Here is a 17227-nt window from a genome sequence, read left to right on the forward strand (position 1 = left end):
GTTGGAAAATGAAAAAATTGAAACCAAATTTATAGTCCTGTTTTGCCAATTGTAAGTATTCCAAGTATTCCTGTGCATCTATTGTATAGTATGATCATATTGGTAGTATCATATTCCATTGAGTAGAAATGATTGTAATTAACAGTACTGTTTTTGTTATTTTGCAGAGCAAAGGTTCACAGAGCGGTACACCTTATGGTTCACAGAAGAAAATTAAGCGTACCCTGCCGCACCCTCCACCAGAGGAAGATACGATTGTTGGACCATCTGGGTACAGCACTGGCTCAACTCGAAGAAGGATGTGCAGGAATACCACTATGGCCCGTGCCAAAATCCTGCAAGACATTGACAAGGAGCTCGACCTGGTTGAGAGGGAATCCTCTAAGCTCCGCAAGAAACAGGCAGAACTTGATGAGGAGGAGAAAGAGATCGATGCCAAACTCAGATACCTGGAGATGGGCATCAATCGTAGGAAAGATGCCTTGTTAAAAGAGAGAGAGAAGAGAGAGAGGGCTTATCTGCAAGGTGTGGCAGAGGAAAGAGACTACATGTCAGACAGTGAGGTCAGTAATATCAGGGAGGCAAGGCGCAATGGCCGTGGGCTCGAAAGACCCCGGACTGCTCCACAGTCCGAGTTTAACCAGTTCATCCCAGCACAATCTGACAGCGAGTCTCAGTATGGAGAATACTATCAGTACTCCCCTCAGACTCAAGCAGACAGCCATTACCCTCAGCAAACGCTTTACCAGCAGCAATCTGTGTACCATCAGCCGGTGTCCCCCTATCAGACCCAGTCTGTATATTCATCAGTGCCTAGTCTTCAGCAGTCCCAGCAGACAGGCTATCAGCATGCCTCCCAGTTGATGTTGATGCAACAAAAGCCCCGACAGGAACTCGATCCAAAGATTACCACCAACTATGAAGTGATTCACAACCAGCCACACTCTTCAACTGAAAGCACATATGGTGTTTCTCAGCTTGGAGGAAAGTACAGCAACCTGGACCTCAGGATGGCCTTGGAGGAGAGAGGCAGCATGGCAAGCAGCCCAATGTCCAGTATCTCAGCAGAGTCCTTCTACACAGACATCGACCACCATAATGCCAGGAACTATGTTTTGATTGACGACATTGGTGAGCTCACAAAGGGCTCTTCTGGACTTAGTTCCAGCTTTACCATCCCAGATAAAGACATGGCTAAAGCTGACCGCCTGCTCCGTGCAGCAGAGGTACGGCGCACAGCAGAAGTGGCAGACTTCCTGGGCCCCCTGCAGGCTTCTGGGAGGCTTTCCTATGGAAAGACTGAGGAGGACTCAATGGAGGAGCCATATGAACTGAAACTTTTGAAGCAACAGATTAAGCAGGAGTTTCGACGGGGGACGGAGGGTCTGGATCCCCTCACTGGTCTGCCACACTACTTGCCCAGTGACAGCAGCTACAGGCACTTCCCCAAATCAGAGAAATACAGCATCGGCAGACTCACCCTGGAGAAGCAAGCTGCCAAACAACTTCCTGCCGCTGTCCTGTACCAGAAGCAATTAAAGCAGAAGAAAGCAGCAATTATGGACCCTAAAATTACAAAGTTTCCCTCCATTCAGGAAAGTAGGGATCTACAACCAGACTACAGTCATTTTTTAGCATCAACCGGGTCCTCGGTGGGTGGGCTGGCCACCAGGGCTCGGCTTCTGCAAGACGAAATTACCTTTGGCTTGAGGAAGAACGTAGCAGAGCAACAGAAATATCTGGGCTCTACTTTGGGCGCTAACCTGGCGCAGTCTTTAAACTTGGGACAGTCTCTCAACCTCAGCCCAGGGTTGAGATCATCATTACCAGATGATGGCACCTACCCTAGCGGTACCCGCTCTAGACCTTCGTCCCGGCCCTCCTCTATGTACGGACTTGACCTTTCCATAAAAAGAGACCTTTCCAGTTCCTCACTTAGGTTAAAGACTGAAGGTGAGGGCATGGACACATCATTTGGCTCAGCCAGAGCCAAGCCAATGAGCCTTCCCATCAGCCAGAGCAGAGGACGCATCCCTATCGCGGCCCAGAACTCTGAGGAGGAGAGCCCATTGAGTCCGGTTGGTCAGCCCATGGGTATGGCTCGGGCATCAGCCGGCCCCCTCCCCCCCATTTCGGCTGACTCCCGGGATCAGTTTGGCTCAAGCCACTCCCTGCCTGAGGTCCAGCAGCATATGCGGGAGGAGTCCAGGACTCGTGGGTATGACCGTGACATAGCCTTCATCATGGATGACCTGCAGGGTGCCATGTCTGACAGCGAAGGTAAATTTTACTAAGTCTGTCTCCGAATCCTGTGGATATGGGTTTCATGCATGGACTTAATTGTGTTCATATCTGTGTTTGTCAGCTTTAATTGCATGACCGTTTTCTTCCTGTTGCTCTTGCTTTCATCTCGCTGCTGTAAGACATTTCATTTACATGCACAAGTTTGTCTAGAGCAGTGTCATGCTGATATGTTGTACTTTCTTTTCTCGTCTAAGACACACATATTTATTTGTGAATCTGTTCCATGTTTATGTTTTTTCTTTACTCAATCAAACTGTCTTCATGCTTAATTTAAGCCATTTATTTGTTTTCTTTTCAAACATAATGTCTGTACATTCTAATTATAATTCACTAATGATTATAATTAAGAGTAGCGTAATACTCAGGTCAAAGAAAGTTTGAGGTAATACCGGTTTAGCTGTAGGTGCCATTCAATTCACAGACAATATATCAGCTTAAAGGGACACATTTGAAATGAAATATATTGTCACATATTGTATATATGTATATTTATGTGAAATACTTTCCTGACAATGCTAGCAATGAAGTTTGATGACACTAGTTTTAATATTATTCAGCATGGTACCAAAATGAATGTCCCTGTTGAATTGTGTCATAAATAGTAGGTCAACAGTTTGATAGAGAAATATTTGCTCAGTGCATTCCTGAGGCAGTTGTTAATTGCTGACAAAGGAGGTTTTTATGTCGAGTCACTCTTTAAGCCAGCGCCTTGGCATAAAGGTCACAGATTTGAATGTGTATTTACTGGACTGTCTTGCTCACGTTGAGTGAATGTCATTAATCCCCATAACTACTGCTCCTGCTGAATTGTAAAACTGTGCTGACACAACCTTTGTGTAAATGTATGTAGCCATTCAAAATCCCGTTGTCTGTGTATTAGTTCAGCATCGGATTGTATAGTAAATGGCATCTTTGATTTACTAAAAATGTCCCACAGATTTAGAAACCTGCGTACAAACTGGATAGGAAGTGGTGGTTTATAAGACCACTCCTCAGGAGTTTGTGCTAATTGTTTTTGAAAAAAGTATTTGTTTCGTTCCTCTTCCTTTGTTATTCTTATCTGTTCTCTCAGTTGTCATTTAATCATTCTGCGTTGTTGCATGTCATTGTATCTTGTGTTTGTGTGTGTGTGCATGTAAAGGAGGAACAGAGAGAGGGAGTGAAAGAGAGTGAGAGAGAAATAAAGCAGAAATGATCTTGCATGCATTGGTTTGATGTCTGCTAATTTGCATGTTCCCTGTTATGATTGTTTTATATATATAGATATACTGTATATATATTTTATCATCTTGTAACATGTAAGATTGTCAACCTTGTTTTTCTCTGCTTCATAGCACACTTCAAGCTTTGTCTGTTTCTGGGGTTAAAATACCTTAATTAATAAGGGCGAAATAAACAAATCTGAAAGGAATAGGAAATATTCTCCCAGCCATTGTATTGCGAAAAAAAAACATAAAGATTTAATTTAAAAGCGATTTTTTTTTTTTGACACAAACCAAGATAGCTTCAATTCAGATTTTTTAACAGAAGGTTATCTTTGCTAAGTTAATGCCATTTCTCTAAAATTACAGCAGTAGGCTATCGTTGCTCAGTCAATGTCATAGATATAAAAGTCTGCGTATGCCTTGGTTTTCAGCACTAAGTGACCCCCTGCTGATTTTGAGCAGAGATGATCCCATACTCTTTCATGAGTATCTTTCGAGTATCAAACACGGTACAGTATTAGTATTACATTTCTAAATCCTAAGACCCACACTGATCCACCTGCTGAATGATCACAGGCAGAATGCAGCCCTGTTTTTCCTCACTTCTGATGTTGACAATTATGCATTAGTCATCGTGATATTTACGCAGCTAGTGCAATCCCCTTAGAAATCGTGAATGTTATCACAGCCCTTCCAGGTATGTTAACATGCTCTGATGCTCAGTATTGCTCAAGTGTATTTCCTTTGAGAAATTAACTTCTTTGAAAGACTTCAACTAACCGAGTCAAGCTCTAATATACTGCAAATGTAGGGCGCTGTAGGTCTTTCAAAGAAGTTTGAACTGGATCTCGTGCTCTGCCCTGTGTCCTTAGGTATGCATATCCATTCGAGTTGTTGGTCACTGCATTTTGTTTTCCACGTATGCATAGCACAAAACAAACAAGATAGTATAACGTTATCGTTTTACTTACCTAAAGCAAGCTCGCATGGTTTCTAGGTTTATTAGACTAAAATATATAAACAATGACATAAGGACAGAGCACAATGATGTTATTAATTCATCAGATCAGAATGTTTAGTCGAAAAAAAATAAAGCATGTTCCACAAAAATAGGAAGTGCATGTGAATCAGTTGCATTGATCAATACAACTGCATTTTTTATAAGTGAAGCAGTACAGTCGAAAACCTTACAGTACCAATGCAGACGCAGTCAGCACTGGATCTAGAAACGTTTTGTCATGGGTTCTGCCTAAAAAAACCTCTAAAATATAATTTCCATCACAGCAGGAGTTCCTAACTGGAATATAGAAGGTGAGAGAACACTGTGAAAAGCTGCACTATGTCATCCAAAGTCAATTCCCCATTCAGCATACAGCATATTGACGCCACACCCATACATTGCCATAGTCAGTGCTGGACGTTTTCCTCCCTGTGGTATTTCAGACCCATTCTGGCATTCATATCCATGCACTCTTGAGTACTGTAGGTATGTTTTCTGAAGACTTGGTCATGCATACCATGCATTCATACTGTACATAAAATGCATATGTGTGTTCTTCCACGATACGTCTGAATGCCAGATGTGCTTGTGTTGAGGCCTTCACCCTCTCCTGGAACCCCCCCGTCACGTCACAGCACCGTTCACTTACACGTAGATCGCAACAAGCGCTCGTCACAATGGATGCTTTCTGGCACCCTGCAAATGGATGGAGAGTGTGAGATTTAATGCGACATTCGCAGATGTAGGGAACATTAAGTCCTCCGCGCGATTCAGCCAAACACGCTCCCACTGCTTGCTTCCTATCTCACTCTCTCAGGACTGACATTAAAGAATCAGGAGAGAAATGTGCTTGCATGGAAGGGCTTTCCATTCTGATTTTTCAATGAGAGTGCTTGTTGAGAGTTACTACCCCCAGAGCTGGGATAAATACAAAAGAAGTTTTTTTTTCTCCAGAAATTGAAAGAAAAACATATTCCAGTCAATCTATTAATATTTTACTGTTATTCGACATTTATTCATCACGTAATAATTCCTCCGCTTGGAAAGTCCAACCGTACTGACTAATCCATAGATTTTAGGAACATACCAGAGATGAATATAATGGAATGTTATTTTTAACTGCAACCACAAGCCACAACAAAATGAAATGGCTGACTTCTGTTGCATTATCAACTATTTACATATGAATTATGTTACATATTCAAAGGACAGTAGTGAAAGGATTATATCATAAAAAGAAGTATAGGGAACCTCTCTCTGGCAGTTTTCTACCATAATCGGAAGGCATACTACAGTAAACTGACTCTAGTCCTACATTATTAAGTCAGAAAAAACTTGTTTACACTTCACTTGAACCCACTGTCATGACAGTGATATAACCTTGTCATAAACATGTCAAGGACTATGTCATATCATTTTTCATCATGACAGTCGATAGTCATTTTGTCATTATAGGCTGCCATAGCATCAAACATGTTGATGACAGTCCTTGATAATCTCACGCCTATCTCACTGAATGATGACTTCCATACCAATATAAGACAAGATATGAACACCTGTCATGACATGGTTATAACATGGCTATGTCATCATCATGACAGAGCATTTATGTTAGGTGTAACCAACATCTTTTTAAAGTTTCATGTAGTGTGTAGTCCTCTTAGTAAATACTCTAGTATATTGTAGTGGAGTGTAGAGAGAGGGCAGAGTGTGTTCTTTGAGAGTTTTCAAGCAGAAGTGTGGAAGGCATCTTTCCTCTGCCATCCAGTGAGAGAGAAACAGTGTATGTGTTTGTCTGTGCGTGTGTGTGTGTGTGTGTGTGTGTGTGTGTGTGTGTGTGTGTGTGTGCGTGCATGTGTAATTTGGTGTGTATGAGTGTTCTGGGTGTCTTTCTTGCCCGGAAGAGTTCTGTCTCACTTCCAAAGCATGCTGATCAGTACTCAGTGTGGTGTTGTGTCTGCATGTTCGGACAAGCATGTGGTGGGCATCACAAAGCTGATCTTTTGGGGGTTCATGAAGAAGAATGAAAATAAATCAGTCTCCATTTACCCCATCAGCTTACCACCTAAGGGACGAGGAGAGCGACTGGTTTGAGAAACCACGCGGTGGACGTCCCGGCCAGAAGAATGGACAGCAGCTGGACAGTAGACAGGTAGACATGCATACATGCACCTTCACACAAAGCTACACACACACACACACACACACATACACACACACACACACACACACACACACACACACACACACACACACACACAAACAACTTACAAATAAGGGAAAAATGGAAACCTCTCCAGTTTCTCCATGTTCATGTCATTTGTTGATGAAATGTACAGTGTTAACAACTTACACTCTTTCCTGTTTCAGATGAATTTGATGCATTACCCATACCCACACACACGTATTCAATTTCAGAGGGACCCGAAAGATAATAGTGTCTCAGGTAAAAGAGCATCTCTTTACTTTCCTCTTCTCAATTAAGATGAAATTAAAAAAAAGATTGAGGTGTACACAAAATGGTGTGTTATACTGAGAAGGTATGGCCCAAATAATGCAAGAACATCCACTGATCTATGTTTAATGAAGGTTGTTATGGTAGAAGATCAGGCAGAGTTTCTTGTACATATTTAACCTGCAACGACTTGGTGATTAAAACCACACTGAAAAAGCACTTTGGTGTTCTGTTTTTTAACCAGCCGTTTTCTCCGCTCTTTGTCCAGGGAATGGTTTGGGAATCCGAGTGGTTGGAGGAAAGGAGATTCCTGGGACAGACACTGATATCGGTGCATACATTGCCAAAGTCACTCCGGGTGGACAGGCTGAACAGACAGGGAAAGTGGTGGAAGGTAAGACGTCCAGTGATCTTATGTGTCTGATCGAGATATAATATCTTCATGCATTTTATTTCTCTGCGGGGATGTAAAAACCTGATTAGCAGGATGATGATCCAGTATCACGATGAAAAGGCTCATATATCACCTTTGCTATATTAAGATTGATGCCCACACCAGTACTGAGTAGATATTTGCTGCCATGGAGTCTTTCTCTCTTTTGATGCCACTTCAATGAAGTTGCTGAATATGGCCACAGCAGGGCTACTGAGGGCACATTTTTCCTGCCACTTGCGTCTAATTTGAGAAGCCATTTTTCATCCTCTGACTGAAATGCTGCCCTTGCAACCGAGGCTGTGCACTTGCGACATGTCGCCGCCGCACTTGGGCCACGAGGCCAGCGCCTGTCGTCTCGCCAGTAGCCAGATCTGAGCCTCCTCTCAAAGGATGTTAGTAAAGCCAGAAATCTCTCCAGACAAACAGAAAAAAAAATGTGCCTTTGAGCCAGAAATGCCAAGAGTGCAGACACCCAGTGCGAGGGAGGTAGACGCCAGGGCATTTGGTTTTAATCCCAAAACCTCTGGGAGGAGATGATAAGGGGGTGGCCATCGGTGTAAGCTCACTGGAGCTGTCATTATTCTGGCCTGGCTGTGTTCACTGGGGACAGAGATGGCCTTTCTCTCAGTGATTGTAATACTTTCTGTGAATGACTAAACATATGACATAAGTAAGGATGTCAATTAGGTATTGCACAGAGTACTCAAGTATTCATCATCAATTCTTGAGTTTCTACATAAAAAAGATAAAGTTCTCTTTATTCACATGGTGCTAGTGTAAGAACCAGAATTGTTTTATTGTTGGGGTTGAAGCATAATGTGCAGCATGTGCTGCTGTTCTATACTCTGCCTACTTAATTTGCTGTCCTTAAAAAAATCCTTGTGTTCAATATATGCTGATGACGATGCCTACAGAGAAACTACTCCTTGCTTAACGTAGTGAACCATTTCCTCACTAAGGCTGGAAACATTCCTAAGCTTTGAAAAGGTGTTACTGCCTGTGGGCTTTAGTGCACACTACAGCTTGCTTTATCTTATTGGGTGTATTATTTGCTGGGATATTGGGAGCAGTGATGTGGAGTCAGATTAAGAGAGCATCACTAGTGCATCTTGAACAGTCATTTCCTGAGCCTTCTTCCTCCTCCAGCATCTGCAGTTTACACGCCGGTAGCAACTGATGAACCCTGCGATTATGGCAGCTGTAGAGAGACACACGCAAACATCAAACGTGTCTATACATGTGCTCATGCAGACACACATGAGCCCGCTCTCTTACAGACACATACATACACACACACACACACACACACACACACACACAGACACACAGACATGCACACACTACCACACACACACACACAGAGAGAAAGACAGTGAGAAAGAGATAGAGAGAGGGCGGGGAGAGAGAGAGAGAGCCTGAAAGACACAGAAATCTATCTACTAGAGACTGAAATGTTTTAATTGAAAACCTGTTTGCCAGGAAGGCCTCCTGTTGTGTGAATGTTGGTTCTTGGTTCTTCAAACAGCTGAATACACTCTATTGTCGCCCCAGCTCGCGAAATGCTCCGTAAGCAAAAGGCCTATCTGAAGACTCGCTTTCATTTGTGTAAGTGGTGAGGAGCCGCTCCTGAGTGCCTCTGGGTTTGCTGTGCAGTGTTTTAAAAGCCTTATTCCCCCCTCTCCGCCTCTCTATCATTCTCTATGCTCAACTCACTCTATTGGCATGCAGCTTTTCCTCTCTCTGTCTCGGCGTGTGGATAGCACTCCAAGACAGACTGTATTTTAAAGGAATGCAAATGAGTGGAAGCTAAATGAAATCTTAAATTTCCTTTTAGTTTTTTGTGTGAAGACTCTGACTGCATATTAGGAGGATAAAGCCATAACTTTTCCTTTTTCTGTAAGGTCATAGAGGATAACCTCCATCCGGTAAATGCTTAATGTGCTTTGTGATTATGACTACAGATGGGGTTTGAAAGAGACTAACTCCGATAGTCTTTTTTTTTTGCTCCACGTCTTTCTGTCTGTTGTTAGCTTTGTGTGACATTTTGGAACACACTGTATTTCAATTTCAACACATGCATTCAGATATTACAGCGTGACAATATAATTGTGATTCATTTCAATTAATTATTCGTATAAAATGTTCTACCTTGCCAAACTAAATGTACCCCCCACCACCCCCCAATAACCTGAAGCATACTGATCATACACAGGAATGCAGGTCCTGGAATGGAATGGAATCGCCCTGACTGGCAAGACCTACGAGGAGGTGCAGACCATCGTGGGTCCGCAGAGTGGGGAGACTGAGTTATGTGTGAGACTGTAAGTGAGAACTTCAGCTCACACCTGCACAAGCATACCTATTCCAATGCCAACCTTAGAAAGGAATTTGTCTTCTTTTTTTTACCTCAGCACTTTTGTATAGCTGTAAATTTCAATGCAGATACAAGTTCAAACAATTCTTACAAACACATTTTCTCTCTCTCTCTCTGTCTCTTCCTCCCTCCGTTGAATCTCAGGGACCTGAATATGCTCGCTGACTCTGAGCACCCGCAACACCTGGAGCTTCACACACAGATGAAGGCTGGTAAGGGGGGGCCATTTTGTGCACTGTTTCACCTCAGTCACTCGATTTGCCTACAGCTTTTAGCTTTTAACCACAGCAAAACATGCTGTACATCTGTTGTGGTGTAAGGGACTGGTGGTTATTGACCGAACCGCTGTGTTCTGTACTCCATGTGCGCTGTGCAGGGGATAGGCAGCGGTCCCCCGGCGTGGACCCCAAGCAGCTGGCTGCAGAGCTGCAGAAGGTGTCCCAGCAGCAGGCCCCTGCTGCCGTGCTGGCTGCCCTGGAGAAGGGGGGGCACATCCACTCGGGCACCGCCTCAGCCGGCTCCAGCGCCGTGCCCAGCCCGGGCCAACCCGGGTCCCCCTCCGTCAACAAGAAACGCCATGGCAAGGTAGGGTGGTAGAACATCCTCTGGGTGTCCAGTAGAAAAATACACTTTTTGTCATATTCAGCAATGGAGGACCTTCCACATTCCTGGCTCTTTGAATGGGAAGCAAATAAAGTGGCTCGGACCCAGGCACACACTATTCCAGGTAACCAACACATTGTTTCAGGAGCATTGAAGGGAGGGGTGCAACTTAATAGGCTGTTGAGCTCCAAGATAAACAACCTTTCACCACTGTCACAGACTGGCCTTTAATGAAGAGGTTTCATTAAATGCCGACAGCTGTGAATATTACATTTGCCTGAGAGATTTCTTCTCGATGACTCTCAAACAACTGTATGTGAATTGAATTGAATCATTTGATCTTATCTGGTCCAAATGTACCTCCGGGTCACAAACCTTGGTATAGTGATGGGTTGGCCTTTGAGCAGCCAAAAGAGTAAAATATGCAACTTTGAAGTAGGTTTAATGAGGTGGGGGTTGGCCTCGGAGATGACCTTTGCTCGTGGTGAGGGATTACGAGCTGGGCAGGGCTGAGTGATGTTAGGTCACCATAACTTTGATCACTTGGTGTTTTCACTTAAAATGGGCAGGCTCAGAAAGGTTACCCAGGAGGGTATTCATCTAAAATACATGACAGTTAATTAAAGAAAGACATGAGGTGTGTGGTGGGGGGGGGGTGTATGAATAAATAAGTGTGGAGTGTGTGTGTGTGTGATGAAGAGAGACAGACAGACAGAGGTGACAGACGGGCACACAGACGACAGACAGACAGAAAGAGAGAGAGAGAGAGAGAGAGAGAGAGAGACACACACACACATACATACAGACAGACAGACAGACAGACAGACAGACAGACAGACAGACAGACAGACAGACAGACAGGCAGACAGACAGAAAGAGAGAGAGAGAGAGAGAGAGAGAGAGAGAGAGAGATGCAGTGGGGGTGATTGAGAGACAGAAAAAGCAAGCGTGAAAATATTTGTGTGAGAGTGAGGGTGAGAAAGAACAACACTATATATAGAGAGGGCTGTTGGTGCTACTTTGAAAAGTGTTGACTTTGTCATTCCATCCATTAGTTTTCAGTTGAATGCACTACAGACTTGGTTTGGGTACGACTGCTAATCTGTGGTGTTGTGTTGATGTTCAGCCCACAGAAGCTCTGAAGCCTCAGCCTCACCCTATCACTGGGGAAATTCAGGTATGAAACTTTGCCAAGTCACTACAGAACAACTCATTTATGAAGATATTATTTATCATTTATTTATTAATACTTTCATATCAAGTACCTCAGATTGAAGCCCGTATTTGAAATTAGAGTAGTATTACTATCAAGCACGACACTGGGCTATCATTAGATAGTATTTCCCAGTGGAGTAACAAATAACCTTGTGTGAAATATAATACTGCACATCACTCAGACTGCATTTCTTTTTCCAGCTTCAAATCCATTATGACAAAAATATGGGAAATCTGATCGTCCATGTCCTGCAAGCAAGAAACCTTGCTCCCAGGGACAACAACGGCTACTCAGATCCTTTCGTTAAAGTCTACCTCCTACCAGGGAGAGGGTAAGCAGTGTTTCTCTTTTCTTTTTGATTTTGTCTCAAGGAATGGCCTCAACATACTTGATGTTGTGATTTTTGAAACTTTTGGCTGAAACCGAGCAAATTCTAAATTCTAAATCCTAAACGACCATTATCGATTTCACGTGTTTTTAAATAGAAATATAACTAATTAGCATGCCCTTAAGTGCTGCAGTGTTTGCTTCAGGTTTAAGCTCAAGTGCGTCTTTGAAGCATTTTTCCAATGCACTTATGCTAACACTTTAGCCTTATTATCTGTGTGAGTGGTTTGACCTTTAAAATGTACAGTACAATAGACAGCGGTCAGCAGTATGACTAGTTTCACACCACTACATCTGTTCTTGGCACTTCTCATCTACAGATGATAATTTGTCTATGCTGCTGTTGAAACGATTGACATTTCCAAAATCTTGTGTTCAATCTGTGCCAATTCACAATTGTTATTATCAGCAAATGTCTTTCTGAGCATTGCCAGGGGTTCTTAAAATGGAATTCTGGGAATGTTCAGCCCAAATTAAGTCTTCAGAGATAGCTGCTTATTTGCCAAGCACCTTCATTTCCCTGTGGACTCCAGATCTGTAATTTAGCTCAAATAGAAACACTAAGAAAGTCCATCCCCATCTTCTATGTTCCTGAAACCAACAAGAGAAGAAGTAACTAAATCAATATGGCTGCCTCTCGTGTCAGGCGGTGTAATGGTATCTACTATCTGCTAATGGCCGTATCTGGCTTGTTTATGTGATTATAAGGCATTATGTACACCGTGCCGTCTGTATCTGATCCGGGGTGCTCAGCAGACCGAACCAGACTCCATTACATGACAGTTTCCAGACATTGGATGGGCTGTGTTTCCTGTTCACCTCTCCCATCTGTCTGACTGTTGTTTTATTTGTTTCTTTGCCTGTACATATTTTGCTCTCCCCCCCAAAAAATCTCTGGATTGATTCAGCCAAGTCATGGTTGTCCAGAATGCAAGGTAGTGTAGAATTATTATCCTTTCTCTTCAGGCTTGTTGGTGGGATGTCGTTGATTTCATTTTTTTTGCAGCTTTCATCAATTCGTCTTTGGATCATCTGGGTTTTACAGCCTTTTATGTTTATGTTCTGATAAAGGTTTTTCTTTCAAAAAGCATATCAGCTTCTAAATAACCATTTTTTTATGTCAAGTCTTGTTTTTTTTCCTCACAATGCCATTCTGTCTATTCACACATTGAGACATGAACCATACGTGTAAAGTCTGAGTCTGAATATTACATTGAAATCTGCAATCTGCTCATACCAGAAGCAAATGATTGATAATCATCTGCTGAACACAGCACTGTGAAATGAATAGCGATTACATTTGCAACCACAGTCTGTTAACATCAGTATTCAATGGATCCAATGTGTTTCAGTGTTCCTGATATACACGTGTACCTATTGTCCAACAATAGGATCAAAATACTGGACTGATTTGTATTTGTATTCTTGTATTTTTGCGTGCATACCGTTATGTATGTACACAACATCTGCATAGTCATGCATCTCCCCGTCATATCAGAATCACAATGCTTTAGCATCGTCACCTGATCCTTCCTTCATGTGGATCGCCATGTCAGTTTCTTCCCACCTCCCGTAACCAAGCCCAGTTGTTCTCACACCCTCTGTCTTCCTCTGATGATGCTGCCGCAGTGCTGAGAACAAGCGCAGGACCAAGAGTGTGCAGAAGAGCCAGAATCCCGAGTGGAACCAAACTGTCATCTACAAGAATATCCACCTAGAACAGGTACTCACTCTCACACCCCCTCGAGCACATGCAGGTTGGCTGGGCCTATATTTATCCTCAGACAGATAGAGTCATTGTTTTATGTTAGGAGAGGCTATGCAAGTCTGCAGGAGTGGGTGAGGAAGGGAGAGGGGGGGGGGTGGAAAGAAGAGAGAAATATAGTCAAACAGCAAACCAGGAATAGATAATCAAGATTGTGTAGAAGCATATACTGTATTCGGGAGTGGGCAGCTTTTGAAAATATCATGATATAATGAAATATCAGCTCCGAGTGGTGCTTTGGCTACATTAACATTTGTGTTTTGTTTTTTTTCCTCTTTCTGTGCACATCAGTGCTCTCCCTAAGGGCCTATTGTGTAGTCGACTCCTCAGAGTTTCCACAGATGCATCTAGTTTAGAGCCCCCTCCTCTCCTGCAGCTGAAAAGTGTGGTTCTAATTAGACCTCTCTCTCTCTATCAGCATCACACTCTTTTACCAGGGACGTCCCCTCAAATCACCCCAAGACTAGCATCCTTTTTTCCATCCATGAGTTAATGCTTCCTTTGCTAAAGAGTCTTTTTTTTTTTTTAAAGGGGTACCAAAACACGAAGATCTGTAATATGACTATGCTAAATGAAACAAAACCATTGAGATCTATCCGCAAATCCAAAGTTGTTGAGGGTTTGCCCTAAACTCATATAGAAGGAATGTCTGTTGTCAGTGATAACGTGTGACTCAGTGGTTGATATCACCGTCTAACATATTTTCATATATTTCTTGCTTCCCCATCCACCAATTCAGCTTAAGAGGAAAACCCTGGAAGTGACGGTTTGGGATTATGACAGATATTCCTCAAATGACTTCCTTGGAGAAGTAAGTGCTCTATGCTAACATGAGGCCTCCAAAAGATATATTCCTATCATCACTGAGCAGCCACTCCACAGCTGCATTTCCTTATTTACCTCTATTTCATATTTTCATTCATCTTCCTAGGTTCCTAGCCATCAGCATATGTTTAATGTCCTCTTATCCATCCGCCATGTTTTCTCCACATAAGACTTTATCCACGGTCTGCGTCTGTGTGCCCCTAGGTGCTGATTGACCTATCCAACACAGCTCAGCTGGACAACACACCTCGCTGGCTCCCCCTAAAGGAGCAGACTGAGAGCATCCACCATGGCAAAGCCCATCCTCCACAGGGCCCCGGTGGTCCAGGTGGACAGGGAGGGCAAGGATCTGGGGGTCCAGATGGGCCTGGGGGTCCTGGGTGTCCTGGGGATCTCAGTGGACCGGGCAGCCAGGAGTCCCCCAAGACCTCAGTCATCAAGAGCCGGAGTCATGGGATCTTTCCTGACCCAGCTAAAGGTAGAGTATCAGGCCTATCTTTCAGCGGATTTCAGGTATGACTGTGAATGTATTTTACAATGAGCATCCTGAGTAACAAACTGATTAAGTGAATCATAAATAATAGTTTGTACTATTCAGTGCATTTTATTGCATGGTTCTAACCTTGGATGTGTATAGCAATTAAAGACAGCTTATATAATGGACATCAAATAAAATGAAGCAGGGCTGTTAACAAGGCCCAATCTAGCTTGTCTTATTTATATGCCTAAATGTAGACTTAATTTTCTAATGCAATAATGCAAAGAACTGAAGCAAAGCGTAAACATTTTGAATCACCAAACAGTGCAGGCCAAAAAAGAGCTCCCAAAAACAGCTGTTCAAATGTAGGCCAACCCAGGTGAGAGAACATCCCATGGGGGCACTCCTGCCGAGCATATGTTCCTCACCTGACGTGTTTTTTCCTGTTCCAGATGCCCAGATGCCCGCCATTGAGAAATCCCACAGCAGCCCCGGCAGCTCCAAGTCCTCCTCGGAGGGCCACCTGCGCTCCCACGGACCCTCACGCAGTCAGAGCAAGAGCAGCGTCACTCAGGCTCACCTAGAGGATGCTGGGAATGCGATCGCCGCCGCTGAGGCTGCCGTTCAGCAAGCTCGCCTCCAACCAAGTAACCCCTACCCCTACGCATGAACACACAGCTTATCTTCCTGTCCCTTTCCTCTTTCTTTCTGTCCTCTTTCTCTCTCTCTCTCTCTCGCTCTCTCTCTCTCTCTCTTACTCCTGTTGTTTCTCTCAGAGTTGTCCTTTGTTTTTCTTTTCTGTCCCTCATGTGTAAGCCCATCTGTCATGATTTTTGAGTACTATTTCTGTCTTTGTTTTATGTTTATCTCTATTTTTGTTGAGTAGTGCAAATGCAAGTTATAATCAGGGCCAGCTCAAATTGCTTAAAGTGATTTCCCTTTAAAGTATTAAGCCAAGCTAAATGGGAAAGGCTTTTAAAAGCATTCTGAAAAATGCATTAGAGCATCATTTATTGGAGTAGTTTCACTTAGCTTCACTTAGGTCAGTACAGGAAAAACAAAAACGTAATTATTCACTGAGAGACATTCAAAGTTTAAATGGTGGGATATTTAATAATTTAAGCACAAAACAGTGATACAATTAGCATCATCAGTGTAAATTAGCACTTGAAAACCAACGTTACTGAATCTTCAGCAATAAAAACACCTTTACTCCCCTGATAAAATGTCACATTGAAACCTGTGAACCTTTCCACTGAGCAGGCCCCTTGAGATGTCAGTCGCTCAGTTAAAAACACTGGTAAGCCTCAGACTGCTGACTATAGACTCTGTTTGGCCTGCCACCTCAACCCTAACTGAGAAACTCAGACTAAAAATCCCCACTGAGGAAAAACTCTGCTAACACTTCCTTCAAGTCGCTTTGACGCTGGCATACCTTTGTAAGCCCGTGATAACTTTACTGGATAAACATCATGACAACATGTCTGTGTCATTCATGTTGGATTACTGAATGTCCCTAATCTTCATTGTCTGTAAAAAGAAGAAAGAGTACAATTTGGCCTTTTTTGTTGTATTCCAGTTTTTAGTGGGTTTTAGTGTTCAGTAAATGTGTACATATGTTTTTGAGAGCAGAGCAGTGCTAGATTAAGAGCAATTTAAAGGAAGTGTTACTGAGACCTATCATCATTAACTCATGTGTTAGTTCCATTGAGTTGCTAATCCAAAAAAAAGCATTTCAGTGTGGAGTCGTTCTCTCCTTCCTCCTCCTGTGTGGTGCATGCACCTCCTCCCAGTTTGATTTGCGTAAAACCCAGTCCTACTCCACTGACGAGGCCTCCCCCTCCAGTGGACCGACCCCGTGTGTGTCTGCATGACTGTGACCTTCATAAGCTGGTTCCATGTGAAGGGAAGCACATACTCTAAGACTCAGTTGACATTTATGAATATCCTTCAGACTGCCATGCCATGTAAGACATGCAGATACACCTATCCCACTAATAGGACCACGTGGACACACAGATACACACATCCAACACACACACACACACACACACACACTCACACACACACTCATACACACTCACCCACACACACACACACACACACACACACACAGTAGAAGAAGGCCCCTCAGACACCACCACTCAACTCACTCTGACTAAGCTGCCTGCGTCGGCCA

The 17227-nt window shown here is 43.2% G+C and overlaps 1 protein-coding gene across 1 annotated transcript in view; it reads left to right on the forward strand.

Moving 5' to 3' along the window:
• The window catches only part of pclob (piccolo presynaptic cytomatrix protein b), a 73789-nt gene that overhangs the window by 51669 nt on the left and 4893 nt on the right, over positions 1-17227 (forward strand). Inside the window, exons 17-32 of the mRNA XM_031563598.2 lie at positions 168-2280; positions 3941-4018; positions 4794-4820; positions 6567-6661; positions 6880-6955; positions 7233-7358; positions 9613-9721; positions 9919-9986; positions 10151-10359; positions 11504-11554; positions 11794-11924; positions 12889-12915; positions 13610-13703; positions 14485-14556; positions 14775-15048; positions 15501-15695. Coding sequence (XP_031419458.1) covers positions 168-2280; positions 3941-4018; positions 4794-4820; positions 6567-6661; positions 6880-6955; positions 7233-7358; positions 9613-9721; positions 9919-9986; positions 10151-10359; positions 11504-11554; positions 11794-11924; positions 12889-12915; positions 13610-13703; positions 14485-14556; positions 14775-15048; positions 15501-15695 — 3745 coding nt within the window. The remainder of the gene's footprint in view (positions 1-167; positions 2281-3940; positions 4019-4793; positions 4821-6566; positions 6662-6879; positions 6956-7232; positions 7359-9612; positions 9722-9918; positions 9987-10150; positions 10360-11503; positions 11555-11793; positions 11925-12888; positions 12916-13609; positions 13704-14484; positions 14557-14774; positions 15049-15500; positions 15696-17227) is intronic.

The sequence above is a fragment of the Clupea harengus genome, chromosome 3 (assembly GCF_900700415.2).
Source record: "Clupea harengus chromosome 3, Ch_v2.0.2, whole genome shotgun sequence".
Classification (NCBI taxonomy): Eukaryota; Metazoa; Chordata; class Actinopteri; order Clupeiformes; family Clupeidae; genus Clupea; species Clupea harengus.